We start from the raw sequence: 18,410 nt of genomic DNA on the forward strand, positions 1-18,410 counted from the left end.
TAGTCTCATGTATCTACTTGAGCTAAGAAGCACACTCTTCACGAGTATCATTTTATGTCCCATAGTCCAGTCTAATCTTTGTCTGAAGAGTTGGTCTCAGCAGTGGTTATAGTTTTGGGCTAACAGACCAAGGGTCATGTCTTCCGGGGTCCCTCCAGTCTCAGTCAAACCATTAAGTCTGGTCTTTTTAGTAGAATTTGAGTTCTGCACCCCACTTTTCTCTTGCTCCATCAGGGACTCTCTGTTATGTTCTGTGTCAGGGCGGTTATTGTGGTAGCCGGGCACCATCTTGTTCTTCTGGTCTCAGGCTGATGAAGCCTCTGGTTTATGTGGCCCTTTCTGTCTCTTGGGCTAATACTTTCCTTGTGTCTATGGTATTCTTCGTTCTCCTCACTCCAGGTGGGTTGGGACCAATGGATGCATCGTAGATGGCCGCTTGCTAGCTTTTAAGATCCCAGACGCCATTCACCAAAGTGGGATGCAGAACATTTTCTTAAAAAACTTTGTTATGCCAGTTGACCTAGATGTCCCCTGAAAGCATGCTCCCCAGACCCCCGCCCCTGCTACTCTGCCCCTCAAAGTGTTTGGTTGTATTCAGGAAACTTCTTAGCTTAGTAGAACCAGTCGTTCTTAATCATTATATTGAGTGGCCCTTAAGTAATTTGAAATTACTCTTAAGAGATTTATGAGGTTCATTTGTAATGGAAGTGGTGGTGGTGTTGTTTTAATGTTAGGTACATAAAGAGACAATAGATGCTGTACCAAATGCAATACCTGGGAGAACAGATATAGAATTGGAAATATATGGTATGGAAGGTATTCCAGAAAAAGACATGGATGAAAGACGACGACTTCTTGAACAGAAAACGCAAGGTAAATATTAAGATGTATGCTTTGTCTTAATACAGCTTCACTTTAGAAAGTATGCGTTACTACTTTGAAGTATAAATGTAATGGTAGATGGTAGCTTTTTTCAGAATTCTACTTTTGAATTCTGGTTTTTCTTTATGTTCTGTGTTTAAAATTACATATTACATATGCAATACCATTTGGATCGTTTCTTATATTTTTATTCATAATTGAATTCCTAATTGCATTAACAAGTGTTAAGTCTTTTGAAAATGAAGGTAGCTGTTTTTTAAAGTTCTGATGTTTGAGTTGGAATTTGAAGTCATGTACTATTGAGATGATAAACCCGTTGCTGTCGAGTCGATTCCAACTCATAGCGACTATAGGACAGAGTAGAGCTGCCCCATAGAGTTTCCAAGGAGCGCCTGGTGAATTTGAACTGCCAACCTTTTGGTTAGTAGCCATAGCTCTTAACCAGTACATCACCAGGGTAGGAGCTGTTATTATTCGCCTATGAATTTTTTTTGTCTTGGAAAGCTTTATGAAGAGGTCAGACCTCTTTGTCATCGTTTTACATTTCGAGATGGAAGAAGCAGCTGATTCATCTTGGAAAGCTTTATAAAGAGGTCAGACCTCTTTGTCATCATTTACATTTTGAGATCGGAGAAAAAGCTGTTTTTTAAGTAAAACTGACTGAGAATAATTATTTTACCTCTATAAAAAAAGGAAAAGATATTAACTTTGCTTACTATAGAATGAAACCATATTTGAAGAGTAGAGAAAGGTATTAACTGAATTTTTTGGAAGATAAATCGCAGGAGCTAATTGCACAGAAATAGTTTTTAAAATGTTGAATGTCATAAACTTAGTTTTGTTTTTTTACACTCCATGGAAAAAATTAATTAAAACTTCTTTTAGCAGAGAGTCAAAAAAAGAAGCAACAAGATGATTCTGATGAATATGATGATGATGACTCTGCAGCATCAACTTCATTTCAACCACAGCCTGTTCAACCTCAGCAAGGTTATATCCCTCCAATGGCACAGCCAGGTCTGCCACCGGTCCCAGGAGCACCAGGAATGCCTCCAGGTAACAAAGGTTTATTTAAATTTAACACTTTTAGGATTTTATTGATAATAATGTGGAAGTATTACTTTTTTTCTCCTAATGCTTTAATATTATTATTATTTTTTTTTTTAATTAGGCATACCTCCATTAATGCCAGGTGTTCCTCCACTGATGCCAGGAATGCCACCAGTTATGCCAGGCATGCCACCTGGGTAAGAAGATTCTCTTAATTGGCTTGTGGGCTTATGCCTAGTAATGGTATTTTTCAGTCTGGGTATTATATGAATTAAATGTTACCTTGCATTTTTTGCTTCTAAAAGGTATGGGCTGTATAAATCTTAAATTTGCTTAATAAAGGGGTCTGTAAATAAATTTAAGGAATATAGATTTGCCTCTGAAGAGAATTAATTTTTTTGGTTTTAGGATGTATATAACCAGCCATCTACTTTACTTGCATTTACTGTAATTAAAGTAAATGGTTGTAGATTTGAGTTGCTAAGATTCAGAACTGCCCATGACACTTTATAGTAGTGACAAGAAGCAGACTCTATAAATGTTTTATTTGTCAAAGCATCAAGAGTTAAAATGAATATGAGGTGCTTGTGCCCATCACTTTTACTTAAATATTGTTGGATATGAGAGGTTTACAATACACTTTCCCGCTGTATTTTGAAAATCACAGTTAGATTTTGATTTTGTCATACATTTTCACAGATTGCATCATCAGAGAAAATACACCCAGTCATTTTGCGGTGAAAACATGTAAGCATCTCATTCATAATGTAATTCAGGAGGTATAATCATAATGTCATTTTTTTTGTGTGTTTAGTGATATGTATTCAGTTGACTTCAGAAATTTTCTAACCTTCCTCACTAAAACTTTTAAAATTTGCAAGCTCATTGACACAGGTCTCTTAAAGGAGGTAAATAAAAACTTCCGTGAGGAAATAGTAATAGACCATATAAATAAAGCATTTTCTAAATGTGCAACTGTTTTCCCCAAATTACTAAAAATAATGGGAGTTGGTAATAAGGATTAGTATTTAAGAAGGAATTAGTATTTGAAGAATAATTATTTTGCCAAATTAAATCTTTCATTATTATTGAATGTAATTTTTTAAAATAAATTCTATATATAGAAGTTAATTTTCTGAAAACAGTCTTCAATCAAGAATTGACAGACTTGTAATTTTTTATGTGTATTGGACACTGATATTTGAAGATGAGCTCTTTTAGGGGAAGGAAAATAAATATGGGTTATGTTTATAAATCATGGTTTAGCGCTGGGTGGCTATTCTAAATAAAAATTAGACAATCTGAGTTTAGTTTTGGATATTGTTAGTTTTGGTGATAGTTTTTCCTTGCACTTCCATTAAAAGAAAAATTCTTAATCCTCAGCTTAGATTTGTTGTTTTCCTTTTGAAAAGTCTGACGACTCTAAAAAATAGAGATTTCTTCTTTTTTACATTCTGTGTGGATATTTCTGAAGTGGGACCACAGATGACTTGTCTGTGAGTAGTTGCTTTTCAAATCACACATTTTAGATGAGGCCTCTTGTACACGTTAAGGAGAGTATAATATTCTTGATGACTTTAAAACGTATTAAAATGTTTTTCAACAAAGACTGATTTTTTTTTTTTTCTTTTACTGGTAAACCTCAGAGTTTGCTGGTTTTTAGATTTACTTTGATAGGATTGTCATAGCGTGTTGTGTGTTCTTTCAGCTTGATTGATTTCAGTATTAGAGGTCAAATTCAAGTCTTTTATCCATTATTGTTTCAGGGTTTAGCCAGAATATTCTAATGGTTAATACTCTTAATTAAACTTCAATTGTTTCTTAAAATTTGCTTTCTAATAGAATGATGCCAATGGGTGGAATGATGCCACCTGGACCAGGAATACCACCTCTGATGCCTGGTATGCCACCAGGTAGGAAATGTTAGACAGTTTCCTTTTTAATATTACTGTCAAACTTTATTCTTAAGCTTTTTCAGTAATGGGTTAATGGGTATTGATACAATTCAAATTTTTTCAGAAAATTTTAAAAAATTATTGTGAGAAGTTTTGTGATGGAAACTTTTTTTGTAATAGTAAAAATAGGCTTCAGAGAAGTTCAGATGAGTCATAGAGTTTATGTACTTAAGAGCAGTTATATTCATTAGAAATATTTCAGACTGCAAGTAATAAAGAAATCCTATATTAAACAATTTATTATCTCTTGATTAAAATGAAAAAGGTAGGTTCAGTGACTCAGTGATATCAAGGATCCATGCCTTTTTTTTTTAATAAGTTTTTTTTTTGGTACTTTAGATGAAGGTATACAGAGCAAATTCGTTTCTCATTAAACAGTAAATACACGTATTGTTTTGTGACATTGGTTGTCAACCCTATGACATGTCAACACTCTCCCCATCACCTTGGGTTCCCCATTACCAGCTTTTCTGTCCCCTCCTGCCTTCTAGTCCTTGTCCCTGGGCTGGTGTGCCCACTGAGTCTCCTTTTATTTTATGGGCCTGTTTAATCTTTGACTGAAGGGTGAACCCTGGGAGTGACTTCTTAACTGAGCTAAAAGGGTGTACGGGGGCCATGCTCTTGGGGTTTCTCCAGACTGTATCAGACCAGTAAGTCTGGTCTTTTTTGTGTGAGTTGGAATTTTGTTCTACATTGATCTCAACCTCTGTCCAGAACCCTCTATTGTGATCCCTGTCAGAGCAGTTGGTGGTGGTAGCTGGGCACCATCTAGTTGTGCTGGACTCAGTCTGGTAGAGGCTGTGGTCGTTTTGGTCCATTAGTCCTTTGGGCTAATCTTTCCCTTGTGTCTTTGGTTTTCTTCATTCTCTTTTGCTCCAGACGAGGTGGGACCAGTGGAGTATCTTAGATGAACCCTCATAAGCTTTTAAGACCCCAGACACTACTCACCAAAGAAGGATGTAGAACATTTTCTTTATAAACTATGTTATTGAACTAGATGTCCCCCAAGACCCTGGCCCTAGCTCTCAGCCCAGTAACTCGGTCCCTCAGGGAGCTTGGATGTGTTTGCAAAGCTTCCATGACCTTGCGTTCGGAGAGACCCATGCTTTTATAACTCTACACTTTGTTGTCCGTAGCTTTTCTCCCTCAAGAATGTTACTCAATAGTTAACAAGGTGGCTCAGGCAAGAAAGAGGAGAGAGGCAGATCAATAGCAGCATGCTCTTATTTTTCTTTTATTAGGGTGCAAAATATCTTTCTCATAAGCTCCTTAGCCCCTTACATAGAATTTTTCAGAAATAGGCCTGATGGATCCCATAGTTGCAAAGGAGCCTGGGAAATGAAATGTCTTGACTTACAAGCCTATATAGTGGGAGACACGGTGTAGGGAAAGGTATTTGGTTACTGAAGTAAGTGTTCCCAGAAGCCTTCATGAGGCTGTCTCAATTTATTGTCTTGTATTTTATACTTCTAATAAGCTTGATTTGCAGCCATAGTAGTTTTAGAAGTACTCAAACAATAGTTGATGTAAAAGGACACAGGAGTAATAAAGCAGCAGCAAAATTCAAATCATTGCCAGTGCAGCCATTAATACACAGCCAACTGTTGCACATAACATGCTGTGAGATAGTTGTGGGCACTTAAAGGAATACAGAAAAATGATGTTTATTTGATAATTTGAAGTTGGTAAAAATTATAAATTATGTTGGAAAAGTTTAAAGAATACGTTTGTGATGCATTTTAGGAAATTTTGTTTATAGTGTTTTAAAAAAAATGTTGCTGTTGAGTCAGTTGCAACTCGTAGTGACCCTATACGACAGAGTATAACTGCCCGATAGGATTTTCAAGGAGCGGCTGGTGGATTCGAACTGCCAACCTTTTAGTTAGCAGCCGAACGCTTAACTATTGAGCCCCGCAATTTTTAAAGAAATAACTTATGAAAATTCTGAAAATTTTTTATGGGTTATGAAATTATATGCTATCAAAGGTTTTACTGTAATTTGCATTGCAGTTCAGGGAACACTTAAACATCTGGCAGATGATTGAATTAATTCTTCCATATGTTTAAAATTTTTATAAATAATATAAGTAAGCTTATTTGCTGCTTTGACCATATGCAGGGTCTCAAGTATCTTTTTCACTTCCTAAAATTCTGAAGAGAAGCAAAGGAATGATTTACTGGACATTGAGGCAAGACTGATGCAAGGCTCCAATGCCTAATTTTCTTGGACTTATTTGAGTTGTTCAGCAGTCAATCATTAGTAACTTTGTACTATAGAAGCTAGTTTAATGTGGAATATTTTAACAGCAACGTTTTAGGGAAATACTTTTTCTGAACTAAATGTTTCAACTGCTGAGTCCTCCCCTCCTTGCTCCCAACATTTCTTGTTTACAGGTATGCCTCCACCTGTTCCACGTCCTGGAATTCCTCCAATGACTCAAGCACAGGCTGTTTCAGCGCCAGGTATTCTCAATAGACCACCTGCACCAGCAGCAACAGTTCCTGCTCCACAGCCTCCAGTTACTAAGCCTCTTTTCCCCAGTGCCGGACAGGTAAGGTAAAATTCTGAAAAAGAGTAAGATGCACTTGTTTACAGAAATATTTGGAATTGTCATAGATCAATTTTTTTTGTCTATAATCTTTTAAATAGAATTTATTAAATATACCAAGAAGGCCTGTTCTTGTTCATGTTTGCACACATTTATTTACTTTTAAAGATCGAATGAAACCAGAGATACAGTATGTTACTCTTTCATAGCAGTGAAGTTGTGGTTACTCTTAGCTTTGCTAGAAATGAAAGTTAAGTTTCTGAGAACTTAAATACATGGTAATGTTTAGAGAGCCTTCTTTACCTATTTTGAACTATGAGTGAAATGAGACCAAAGCCATAAATGAAAATCCTTAAGACTTAGCAAATCATTTGTTGGACTCTTTCTCTGGTTTAGAACTGTAAGAAGCTACAGTGCTGTGCTCTAGCCGAAAGGGTGTCATTAATGGCCTTTGACCTAGTCAGGCTTACATTTCCTGCTGGTATTGTCTGTTTTCAAAACTCAGAAGCTACAGATGCTTCACGTTATACGTAGTATGCATATAATGGTTGAAAAGTGCCCTTTAAGCACATTAAACTTATGTTTTTGAGGTGGGTGGGGATTTTGTTTATTTGAGAGAGCATTTGTAAAGTCATTGATAAAGAATTGGATTGAAGTCTCAGTAATGCATCCTTATTCTCAGTTTAAGATCATTCCTGAAATAGTATGATACAAAATATTAGTTTTGAAAAGAAAGGTTTAGTTTTAGAAAAGAAACTATGGTTAACTAGGTTTATTGGCATAGAATTTTTTTTTTTTAATTTGAGGCTCATGAGTCACTTTTTTATTGTAAATGCATTTAACTGCTTGCCTCTTAAGTAGATCAGGTTTGATTGCATTAAAATTAGACTTTACGGAAATGCAATCTTTAGGGGAAAGAAAAAGTCTACCACGTGGCTTATTTTCACCCATTTGTTTGGAGACTTTTCATTGTTTCCTTTCTTTTATGCTACAGATGGGGACACCTGTAACAAGCTCAAGTACAGCTTCCTCCAATTCAGAAAGTCTGTCTGCATCTTCTAAAGCTCTGTTTCCTAGCACAGCACAAGTACGCAGGAAGTTGCAGTTTAAAATTGTTAAAATGGCTTTATAACTTAACCCTTTGGACCCTATTTAGAAAACTATATCTTTTCTCCAAAAAAATACGTTTAATTTTTTAAAAGTTAAATTAGTGGTGAATAAACCAAATTTTATTTAAAAATTTGAATTCATACTACCAGAAAAAAATGTACCCCAAACACATGGTTCTAAAGGGTTAAAAGCATGTAAGCAGTAAATGCATTAGTGGCCAATGGTTAGCCTGATGCATAATAAAACTATAGGCAGTCCCCGGATTACGAAGAAGTTCTGTTCCTAAGTCTGTCTTTAAATCGAATTTGTACTTAAGTCAGAATAGTTAGGTACGGTTCATTTCTAATGTCAGTTAGACAAATGTTTGTCTCAGTATAAATGTACCTTTCTATGCATAATATGCATTAAAGAGACATTTCCAGATACACTAAAACATCTTTAACATAATACAGCAATAATAATAACGTTTTGACGCGTGTAGCAAAGTAGTGCCCATTTGTTATTATGAACCATTGTGTTACGTACCTTGAATTTTTAATAGGCTTTACAGGGGTTGATTCGTAACTGGGTTGTACGTAAGTTGGACATTCATAACCCGGGGACTGCCTGTATTTTGATTTATGCTGTTTAATGAATTACATTTAACGTAATGAAGTTTAGTACTTTGAAGTTGGCCTAGTTTACATGTTTCAGATGTTTGATATTTGAAAAATAACACTTTATTACTGGTAACTTTACTTAAAAGATACTGCTAAATTAATCTTCCATCCATGATAATCATGTAGCCGTTGTTAATTTGAGGACACTGCAATACGATGTAAAGAGAGTACTTCTAAAGGACATACCTTTAATGTACCAGCATTGATATTGTTTCATGCTATGCTTAGTAACTGGAGTTTATCCAAACATTCCATATTGTGTAGTTTCTAACCTTTTTTTTTTTTTTTTGAGTTACTTGGTAGATTAATTACTCAAACAACTAGTATAGAATGAGTAAAAATATTATATAGGCCATTCCATTATGTGGTACTGTATTTTATCAATCTGAAATAAATACAAAGATTTGTAAATTAAAAAAATTTGTGAGGAGGTGGAAGACGTATAATGAGTACTTGTTTCCACTGCTGTGTTTTGGATGTGACTTTAACCCAGCGTATTTTCATGTTCTGTAGGGTTGCCTTGAGTTTCGTGAAATGTTCATCATGTGTTAACCGTTTCAGTGTTGTGTAAAGTTTATGCCCTTTAAGTTCAACCGGTACTATATATATACTCAGCAATTTTGAGGTTTGAAGTTTTGGTGATAAAGGATTGTGTTTTACAGGCTCAGGCAGCTGTCCAAGGACCTGTTGGTACAGATTTCAAGCCTTTAAATAGTACCCCTGCAACAACTACGGAACCCCCAAAGCCTACATTCCCTGCTTATACTCAGTCTACAGCTTCAACCACTAGTACAACAAATAGCACTGCAGCTAAACCAGTGGCTTCAATAACAAGTAAGCCTGCTACACTTACAACAACCAGTGCAACCAGTAAGTTGATCCATCCAGATGAGGATATATCACTGGTAAGTTGTTTACAGTTTTTTACTAGCAGAATTTCATTGGAAAGTGTTGTAGCAACTTGTCCCTTGTTGAGAAGTTAATTTGTATGCAGATACATGATTATGATCTGATTTATGCCAGTTAAATGGTTTTTAATATTCTTATTTTTAAGAAACTACAAAATAATAATAAAGTGGATACTGCATGTTTTGAGCTTAGATGCTACCCCCAAACTGTTTATAAAAAAAGTAAGTTGGGTACTCATCTTTATAAAAATCACTTTAGTTAGGCATTAATTTGCGTATATAAATTGAAGGAACAGTTAAGTCTGAGCTAGGATTTGCAGATCCCTTGAAGCCCATATGAAAAAGTTTATTTTGATGTACAGTTAATATTTAGGATTTTGACAACAGTAATACCTTCTCCACGATAGTTTCTAGAGAGTTAATGGAGTCCCTGGGTGGCACTTGGCTACCAACCAAAAGGTTGGTGGTTCAAATCCATGCAGAGGCACCTCAGAAGAAAGGCCTGGCAATCTACTTCTGAAAGGGCGCAGCCATTGAAACCCTATTCGAAGTTCTACTTTGGAACGTATGTGGTCTCTCTGAGTCAGAATTGACCCGATAGTAACTGGGGTTTTTTGTTTGTTTTATAAAGAGTTAATTGTTAGCCTCAGCTATAAAAATAGGTGAGATTTTCCTAAGGCACCCAAGATTTTAAGAAGTTTGACTGGTTTGTGGAGCAGAAGTGATTGGTTGAGGAATTAGTGGTAAATTAAAAAAAAAAAAAAAATTCTTACTCTATAAACAAGATTTTAGATGCTTGCCTTTATGCCTAATGATGCTCTGCATTCAGGTGTTTACCATTGTGCTTATTTTTATTCCTAGGAAGAGAGAAGGGCACAGTTACCTAAATATCAGCGTAATCTTCCTCGACCAGGACAGGCTCCCATTGGTAATCCACCCGTAGGACCAATTGGAGGTATGATGCCACCACAGCCAGGCATCCCACAGCAACAAGGAATGAGACCCCCAATGCCTCCTCATGGTATTTCTCTCTTTATTTTTATTGCATTTAGTGGATTTTTTGAGTATACACACAAAATGCTAAAATTATCTGCAAAATACATTGCATTTAAAAATATAATTCATAGACCAACTCAATCTATATTTTGTTTTTTTAAATGTGTTTTTTAGGTCAATATGGCGGTCATCATCAAGGCATGCCAGGTTACCTTCCTGGCGCTATGCCGCCATATGGGCAGGGACCGCCAATGGTGCCCCCATACCAAGGTGGGCCTCCTCGACCTCCAATGGGAATGAGACCTCCTGTAATGTCGCAAGGTGGCCGTTACTGATCTTACTTCATCCAATCTAATAGGTTTGGAGATTAAACCTTTTCTCAACTTGTGCTGTTTATATAGCCAAGCTTCCGTCAATTAAGGCTTCATTGTGACTTTAACAAACATTATCTTCCCACATACCAGGAACTATTGGACATTTATTTTACATGGGAAAAATTATTTGGAATAATAAAGCAGGAACTTTTCCTGAAGTTGCAATTTATACTGTATGGCTTCTTTTTCATGTTTCATCTAGGTTTTTAGAAGTGAAGTATAGTAAATTTGGTTCGTTAAATTGTGAAGGCGCTGGAATTTCATGAACATACCATCTTAATAAAGGCAAGTTCTGTAAGCTTACATTGTTATTTGTAAAGTTATGCCTTCACAGCATTTCAGATGCTGTTGGACTTTATGTCCCCAACCTAGCTTGGTGAGGGCTGTAACTGTTTCCAAGTACCTGTACATTGGAAGTTTGAATGTGTAACGATATTTAATGTATTTAGAGTTCCTCATGTTGCAGGGTTTAAGAAATCTGACCCACCAAGGTCATGTCACTTTTCTGTACTGTTAAACTTCATTGTAATAAAATGAGAGAAAACTTTATGCCTTTTTATTCATAATCCAGCTGTGGACCACTGCCTGAAAGGTTTGTACAGATGCATGCCACAGTAGATGTCCACGTAATAAAATTCATAGTTATCAGTGCAGTTTTGGTATATCATTGGATTTTGTCTTTGAATTGTAGGTTGTTCCTTAGCTGCATGTTGTAAACTGGAGAGTATACATAAATGTATGTTGATACTTCAGTTGACAGAAAAACTTTAGATACATATGAGTCATTATGGGCATTAAATCTTTATATTCTGTTTCCTTTCCACCCCCTCTGGTGTCAGTACATATCAGATATCATTTAAAATGTAAACTTCAGTACTCTTTCCTTCCTGCTAATGATGTTTAGAGTCTAGTGCCAGACCTGTCCATTTCGTTCTGATTATTTTTGAGACTGCAGTACTGCGTGGACCTCAGAAGCTTTTCAGGTGCAAACTTCTAGAAGCTTAGGTGCATGCAGTAGTAGTTTGTGCTATTAATGAGTTGGTGTATATTATTCTAAGTGTAGTGCTGAAAATCTAAATGTGCCTGTGTTAGGGTGTTAACAGATGAATTAACTTTTCAATTTTATTATATTCCTGGAAGATTTTATTATTTATTTGATTATGATTAGGTAGATAACCTTTTGTTATTATTAAGCCTCAACTGCTTTACTGTTAAACTTTTCATTCATGGAAATTTGAATGTTACTGTGTTCCTATAGGGAACTTTTCTGTAGAGGTGACAGCTATTCAGTATTTTGTGTTGCAAGTGTCTTTTAATAATAGCTCTTGTTGAATTTTTTGGCATCTTTTTTTTTTTTTCCTGGTCTTTCATTATTAAGTATCAGATAACCTATACAAAGTATAATTATTAATATTCTTGATATAAAGTTGACTTCTAAGAAATGGTAACATTTATTTGTGACCTTTATGTGAAAGTGTAGATACAAGACATGAAACCTGAAGTTTTGTTTTAAAAAAAAAAAAAGCTTTGAACTTGTTGAAAAATATACTTAACAATATTTCTAATAATCACAAAAGTCCATACTTAAGTGACAAGTAAAAGTCATTCATTTAAACAAGATATTGTGAATATTATAAAGTTGAATGCTGTTTTAAATCGAATATGTTGCTCCAGGGTTTTTATAGCTCCTGTGCTGTGGTGCCATTGAGGTGTACAAAGTTCCATAGCTTGGAAAGGAAGCATCTAGTATCAGCTAGAATGCATTTTTTTTGCTAGCAGCCAACCCTCAAACCCCTTCCCACACTGAATACGTGCCTACCTAAATTGTTTTGGAACTAACATACAGTTAAGGTTTGGCAGCACATTTGTCCTGCCAAAGAAGAACTTCTGTTTAAAATATCTAAGGTAAAAATGCTGTGATTAAATTTAGCATGATAGGAAATGCTCTCCCAAACCCAAATGTCTCAAGCATTTCCTATATAGGCTTGCCACCAACTTGAAAAAGAGTTAGTATATCTATTTCCAAAATTATGCAAAGCTATTATTTGCATTTTATGCAAAGAGGGCTGATATTTTATAGCAAAGTTTGTTGCTTTCTGAGATCTGAAGGGAGAAACTATTACTCTTAAAAATAGATGTTAGAATTCTAATTAAAAGTTAATTTAAAATAATTCAGAGTGTTATGCATGGCACTTAAAAAATTTAAATACACCATTTGCTGTGTATTGTTGCTATATGGCTCAGAGGTGGTGCCCATTTGATGTATCTAAATGTAATTTGCGCATGCATCACAGTGTAGTTAAGCTTCTAGAAAATACCTTCTACCTAACTGCTTCTGGGGTCCATAGTGTGCTTAAATTGTGAGTGGAACAAATTACAATGAAATAATTAACTCTTTGAGTTATGCTTCTGTAAGTAAAAATGAAGATGAGTTGAAGTAAACTTAAACTGCCCTCACAGAAGACAAGTTCTGGGAATTGATACATTCAGGCAGGCAGTGTAATTGCTGTAATAAAGGAAGTTGTAATATTAATTGGACTGTCAGCTTTGGCTCTACATGCCATCTACTCCTCCTTATATATCATCACTCTTTTTAGAAAAACAAAAGCAACCTAAACATTTTGTCTGGCACTAGCTTCTATTGTATCGATTTCACTGCTGTATGACAGTACCAAGACCAGCAGGTGAGGATCAACTTTTGAGTGGCTGCTGGATTTATCATTTGACTTGAACACCTAATGCTGTAGTAATTTTTCACACATTTGCCTCAGGATGTGGGAAACCACTCTTAGGTGTACTCCTGTTCCATTGATTAAGTTACAAATTGAACTCAAAACTCAGCTTAATATTAAACTTAGTTATTTGGGGAGAAATCCCCAACAAAAAGAGTATAGGCTCAGAATGGAATTATAGTGGACAGTAGTAAGAAAAAAAAGCTATTCTTTTTCCTTAATTGCTTGGTCACTGGGATTTTTTTTTTAATGCATGTCTTTTAAATTAATTGGGTGATGTTTTTCTAAAATTAAAATTTTCTTCTTCCTATAGCCCTGCCATAGGACAGGCTGAGGCTGAGTCTCAGTGTTGCCCTGTTCAGTCTGAGGCAAGTGGGATTTATTTTATTCCTTATGGGGGCTTTCACAGCTTTATGGCTGTTGGATATTTATGTCCCCAAACTTGCAGCAAGTTTGGTGAAGGCCCCTAAATTTAATTAAATTTAGGATTTTTATAATTTTTTGGCAGAGATGGCTCTATATTAATATTCACGTTTGACTGTGGTGTTAAGAAAAATGAGTATTTGGTATGTGCTATTTTACATAATTTACTTTGTATTATATACTATTTAACAGCCTCAGTAAAGCTTACGTTACTATATTGAACTTTAGCAAATTAACAAAATTTGACATTCCTGATTTGGAGGCATGAAACACTTCATTCAAATTTTCTGCTTTCCCTTTTAGGAAAATATTACTGGTTATTTTCTCCTCAAACTACTAAATTTAATCTCAAGGATAAATTTAAGCATTGGAATTACCACTAGATACTGAAATCTACTTTCTGAATCCTAAACTTATGCATTGAACATTAAGGTCGAAAGGTCATCTGGAAGTGCTTGTGATTTTTAATATTTTCAGACCTCACCACATTAGAGCAAATGTTAATGTAGAGCCCTGTGAAGAGTGGGAAGGTGGGGTGGGTGTGTTTGTGTGTGTTGTGTATGTATGGGCGTAGGCTACACATGCAATTTAATAAAAGAATAACAAGAGTGTGGGTATTATAAATCTGTCAGTATAGGTAGATTACTAGTTTTCAGTAAGCCAAACAAGTTGCATCATGCAGTAAAATTACTAGTATGTTAAATATGGCTTTAGAGTGGTTCTTTTTTAAGGTTCATTTTTAGCCTTCCTGAACAACAATTTATGTAGTATGCACACACAAAAAGTGTCCACTTTTATTCCCAACTAAAATTTGCTTTCATTTGGTGAGAAAAATTGTATGTATGTGTGTTTGCTGGAGGAGGTAAAGAGGGAATTGGAAGACAGGCCAAAACAAACCTCGATTGCTTTTGTTCTTCTTGACGATTCTATCCAGATAGCATTTTTCTCTGAAGAAACTACAAATAGTACAGTGACTAGCAAACCCAGGATTGTGTTTCTGTGTGGTTTTCATTGTTGGAAGCATAAAGAAAGAATAAGTGTTAAGAGAATCTAAAATTTTGACCAGTTTAATTAAAACATTTGCTTTTAACTGTTGTAACTGAATAAGCTATCATGAAAAAATATTTTGATAAAAATTTTGATGCTTCCACAACAAAGTATTCCGTTGGAATATTTTATAACCATCTCAGTAATTACACTTCATAAGACTTCTTGATTGGAGATCTCTTCTCTCTCACACTCACAACTTCCCAGTACATTGAAATCTCTTGAAGCTGCTTGTCCTAATATAATTGAAATAATTATAATCGAAATAGGTTCTTATTTATCTCAGTACTGGGGGTGGGAGTAGGATTTCTATGGGTGGCATAATTTGTTGGAGGTGATACGGATATCTGATTTAAGATGTAGTTCATTTGTTGTCTTTGTAGTTCTGTGACTCAGATAAGAGTTTGAGAATTATGTAAGTTTCAAATGTCCATAAAGTCCACTGGTAAAACTGGGTAAATGAAAGAAAATACTGAAATCCCTTCTTACTGAGCTAACATTTCGTCTAAGCATAAACTTTTGTGTTGGTTAGGGGATAGAGAAATACTAAACACATGCCCTAAAATTTTATATTAAGCAGGTATGTCTTTTTAAAAAAACAGCATTTACCTAATACTGAATAACCTTTATAGCTTATTCCAAAATGAAATTGGTTTTCTCTTACTATAACTTTTATGGAAATGTCATCTGAAAGTGGAATTTCATTTATCACACTACTGACTATTGAGGACAGAGTTTAGCTATCACATGACTTGACTATTAGGGAAGGTTACTCCCTTTTTTTTTTAATTTCTTTCTCTGTATTTTGCTTTCTATGGTAATTTTAATAGGAAACTTTTGTGTTTCATAGCATAGAAATCATCTGACTTTTTGTGTGATACTTCTTGGCAAAATAATAAGCACTTATTTTAATGATGGTTGTATTAGTGTCATGAATATCGTGGATATTCATAATTTTGTAATGCTAAATTCTCAGAACTATACTGATAATATAGTAAGCTCTTAGGTATCTCTTTTTATGAACTAATTCAAATTAATGCATAGAAATGGAGAGAGCAGGACTTCGGTTTGAGCTCTGTAATACTTTAAATATCACCAGCTTTTCCAAGTGTTTAAGACCTAAAAAAACGTATCTTTTTTCATGTCCTTAGTTATTGGAAAATAGATGGTTCAACAGTAACATTTTAAAAGAAATTTCTTCAGTAAGGCTCAGAAGAGAGTTGTTGCTTTTATAAGTACTTTGTCCTGCTCTGCACTTTATACATTCTTGAGTAACATTTAGGCCTTGAAAAGTTTTGTTTTCTTGCCAATCCTGGAAAAATATTTACTCTAAATTAGTTAGGAATTTTTGAACCTTTTTTTTAACCTGTTCATCTGATATCGCCTCAGGGGAAAATATTTTATTTTACTAAGCAGAATGTAAAAAGTCAGTTGAAGGCAGAAACTGAGACCTAAAGGAGGCCTTTATTGAAGTTAATTAGAACTCTTTTCTACTTGAAGCAAATCGAACTCTAGTGTTATAAATCATTAAATGGAAACTTTCATGGTTAGGCTTTTTTAGGAGGCGTAATCACCAGCTATATTATGAGAATTTGTTTGTGTATGTTTTGATTTTGATCAAATTAAACTATGAAAGATTCATGTGTGTAAACTATTCTAACAGTTGATTGATTAATTTGGACCCTACCCATTAATCCTAAATATTGTAATGGTGTTGTAAGGTTGTGATACGGCACAGCTTCAGTAATGCAAAGTGTTTTTGGTCAGTGGTTTGTGTAACGCTGTGTTTGTAAAAAGGTGGAAGTCCTTTATTGGTATTCTCTAAGTCCGCTGCCATTGTTTACGATGTTTGGAGTTTTACCATTATGGTTACAGAATCCTCAAAGTTACCTGCCTTCACCTTTGGTTAAATTTAAGGAGAATTTTGAGGAACTGGCAATGAAGTTCATTGATGCCCAACTTGGATAAAAATGAAGACACACAGACCTTGAGTATTTGGGAGAAGAGGTCATCGTATAGTATGTTAGACTTGAGAACCAGAAATGTAATGAGAGATAATAGCATTCCTGCTCTTGATTTGCATTTGTTACTGAGGTGTCACTAAAACATTTCATGTAGCTGTTTCTTAACATTTTACTCATAAATAGTTCAACAATTTATTACTCAGATCAAAAAATAAGATTTGCCACATCATTTCCCAGTCGCTACTACTAGTAAAATGAGGCTGCTTAACTACCCACGTGGACCAAGGGACGAGTTATTTTATTAGTCAAAATTATGAAGTTCCTGTAAGTTTGAGTTAAAATATGTGATGTACCTAGTTATTGAGCAAAAAGCTCCTGTTTGAGCTTTTAGTTAGTATAGTCTAAGGAGAAGCAATAGAATTTGCTTTTCAGCCCATGTTTTTAAAATTGAAAATCTCTAATATAAGAAAATGAAATCAAGTTTTTTGAAAATTGAATTAAAAGCTATTATAGATGGCTTGCCCTGTCGGGTACGTCTGCGTATGCTTAAATTGAGAGATTATCATGTTTAAGAGATTATTTTTTTGCTTTCCCCTATTCGTTACCCCATTTTTTAGAGTAAACCAAAGTTTATGTCACCGTTCACATGCTGGAATACATAGTTAATTAAAATTGAGACATCCGAGAGATACTTAGTGTTCTCATAAGGTCACTATAAATTTAATAACTAATGTAAGGTAACCTTGTAAGACTTAGGGAAAAAAGTTTTAAATGTATTAATATCAGGCTCTGAGGAAATTTAATGCACATTGACTTTTTAAACTATGGGTTGAACTCCTCAGTTTAATACAATTTGTGTTTTTGTTAACTAGCAGCAGAATTTCAGCATTTGCTACTTACTGGTAGAGAAGAAAAATCCCACAGCCCTGCCAGTACAGGTTAGTTTAATCTGTAAGTACCTGATGTTCCTATTTTTTTCAAACATATCCATATAACCCACACAAAGAAGAAAGCTATGCAGTTACTTAAATGTGAGTATAACTAATAATAGACCCATTGGACACTTACAAACACTCAGCATTTGGGCCAAAGCAGCTCTAGGTTTGCTAAAACTCAGTTGTAATAAAGGTGTAATACTGCTCCTTTATTTTTTTATCTCGTGGTTGAACCAAAATAGCTATGTTGTACATAAAAGGAAACGACAGCAAAATTTTTGATTGACCGTGCCCATGTTGGTATATAATATGGAGTCCCCCAGGGCTTTGGGTCTGTCTTTTACTTAAACCACTCCATGGTGGTTCTCGTTATTCACCTTTTAACTTTTCACAGTATGAATCAACCTCAGAAAAACAGACAAGTTTCCTCACTTTTAGCAATGATAAAATGGTGTACAATCATAATCTAGAAAATGTTTTTATACTGCTTTTTGTTCTTAAATGTTTTTAGTAACTCTTGGTGTAAGTAAGTACTAATTTTTTTTGCTCATCTTTTTTGTGAACTGTAACCTGTTGGTGCACCACTGTGGATTCATTTTACTTTGGACTAAAGAATAACCTTATTTTTTAATATTCAAATGAGAGTAGGTTGTCCATCCAGAAATCTAGACAGATTCTTTGTGTAATCCTTTTGAGGGGCAATGGGGACATAATGGGTGGTGAAAAATGTATTAAAATTTTTATTTTTCATTCTAGCAAACAAAGTGTGTCTTGAAATATCCTGAGAGATTTTCTTTGACCTTTGAATATTGTGTTTCTTATTTTG

General features: G+C 34.9%; 1 protein-coding gene across 13 annotated transcripts in view; it reads left to right on the forward strand.

Moving 5' to 3' along the window:
• The window catches only part of ZNF207 (zinc finger protein 207), a 24,815-nt gene extending 6,816 nt beyond the window's left edge, over positions 1-17,999 (forward strand). The window contains exons 3-14 of one of the 13 annotated variants that reach the window (XR_002825454.1): positions 735-873; positions 1,768-1,938; positions 2,054-2,129; positions 2,632-2,679; positions 3,775-3,845; positions 6,282-6,439; positions 7,431-7,523; positions 8,868-9,110; positions 9,975-10,134; positions 10,284-10,467; positions 10,686-10,768; positions 13,529-17,999. Coding sequence is in view for 10 of the 13 variants with exons in the window: in XM_023739654.1 (XP_023595422.1) it covers positions 735-873; positions 1,768-1,938; positions 2,054-2,129; positions 2,632-2,679; positions 3,775-3,845; positions 6,282-6,439; positions 7,431-7,523; positions 8,868-9,110; positions 9,975-10,134; positions 10,284-10,444 (1,320 nt within the window). In the remaining 3 variants the exon portion in view is untranslated. Of the gene's footprint in view, positions 1-734; positions 874-1,767; positions 1,939-2,053; positions 2,130-2,631; positions 2,680-3,774; positions 3,846-6,281; positions 6,440-7,430; positions 7,524-8,867; positions 9,111-9,259; positions 9,882-9,974 lie in introns of those variants that run through there. The other 12 variants (XR_002825456.1, XM_023739654.1, XM_023739656.1 and 9 more) reach the window with 12 other exon arrangements.
• The last annotated feature ends 411 nt before the right edge of the window (positions 18,000-18,410 follow it).

Source organism: Trichechus manatus, unplaced genomic scaffold, assembly GCF_000243295.1.
Source record: "Trichechus manatus latirostris isolate Lorelei unplaced genomic scaffold, TriManLat1.0 scaffold00138, whole genome shotgun sequence".
Taxonomy (NCBI): domain Eukaryota; kingdom Metazoa; phylum Chordata; class Mammalia; order Sirenia; family Trichechidae; genus Trichechus; species Trichechus manatus.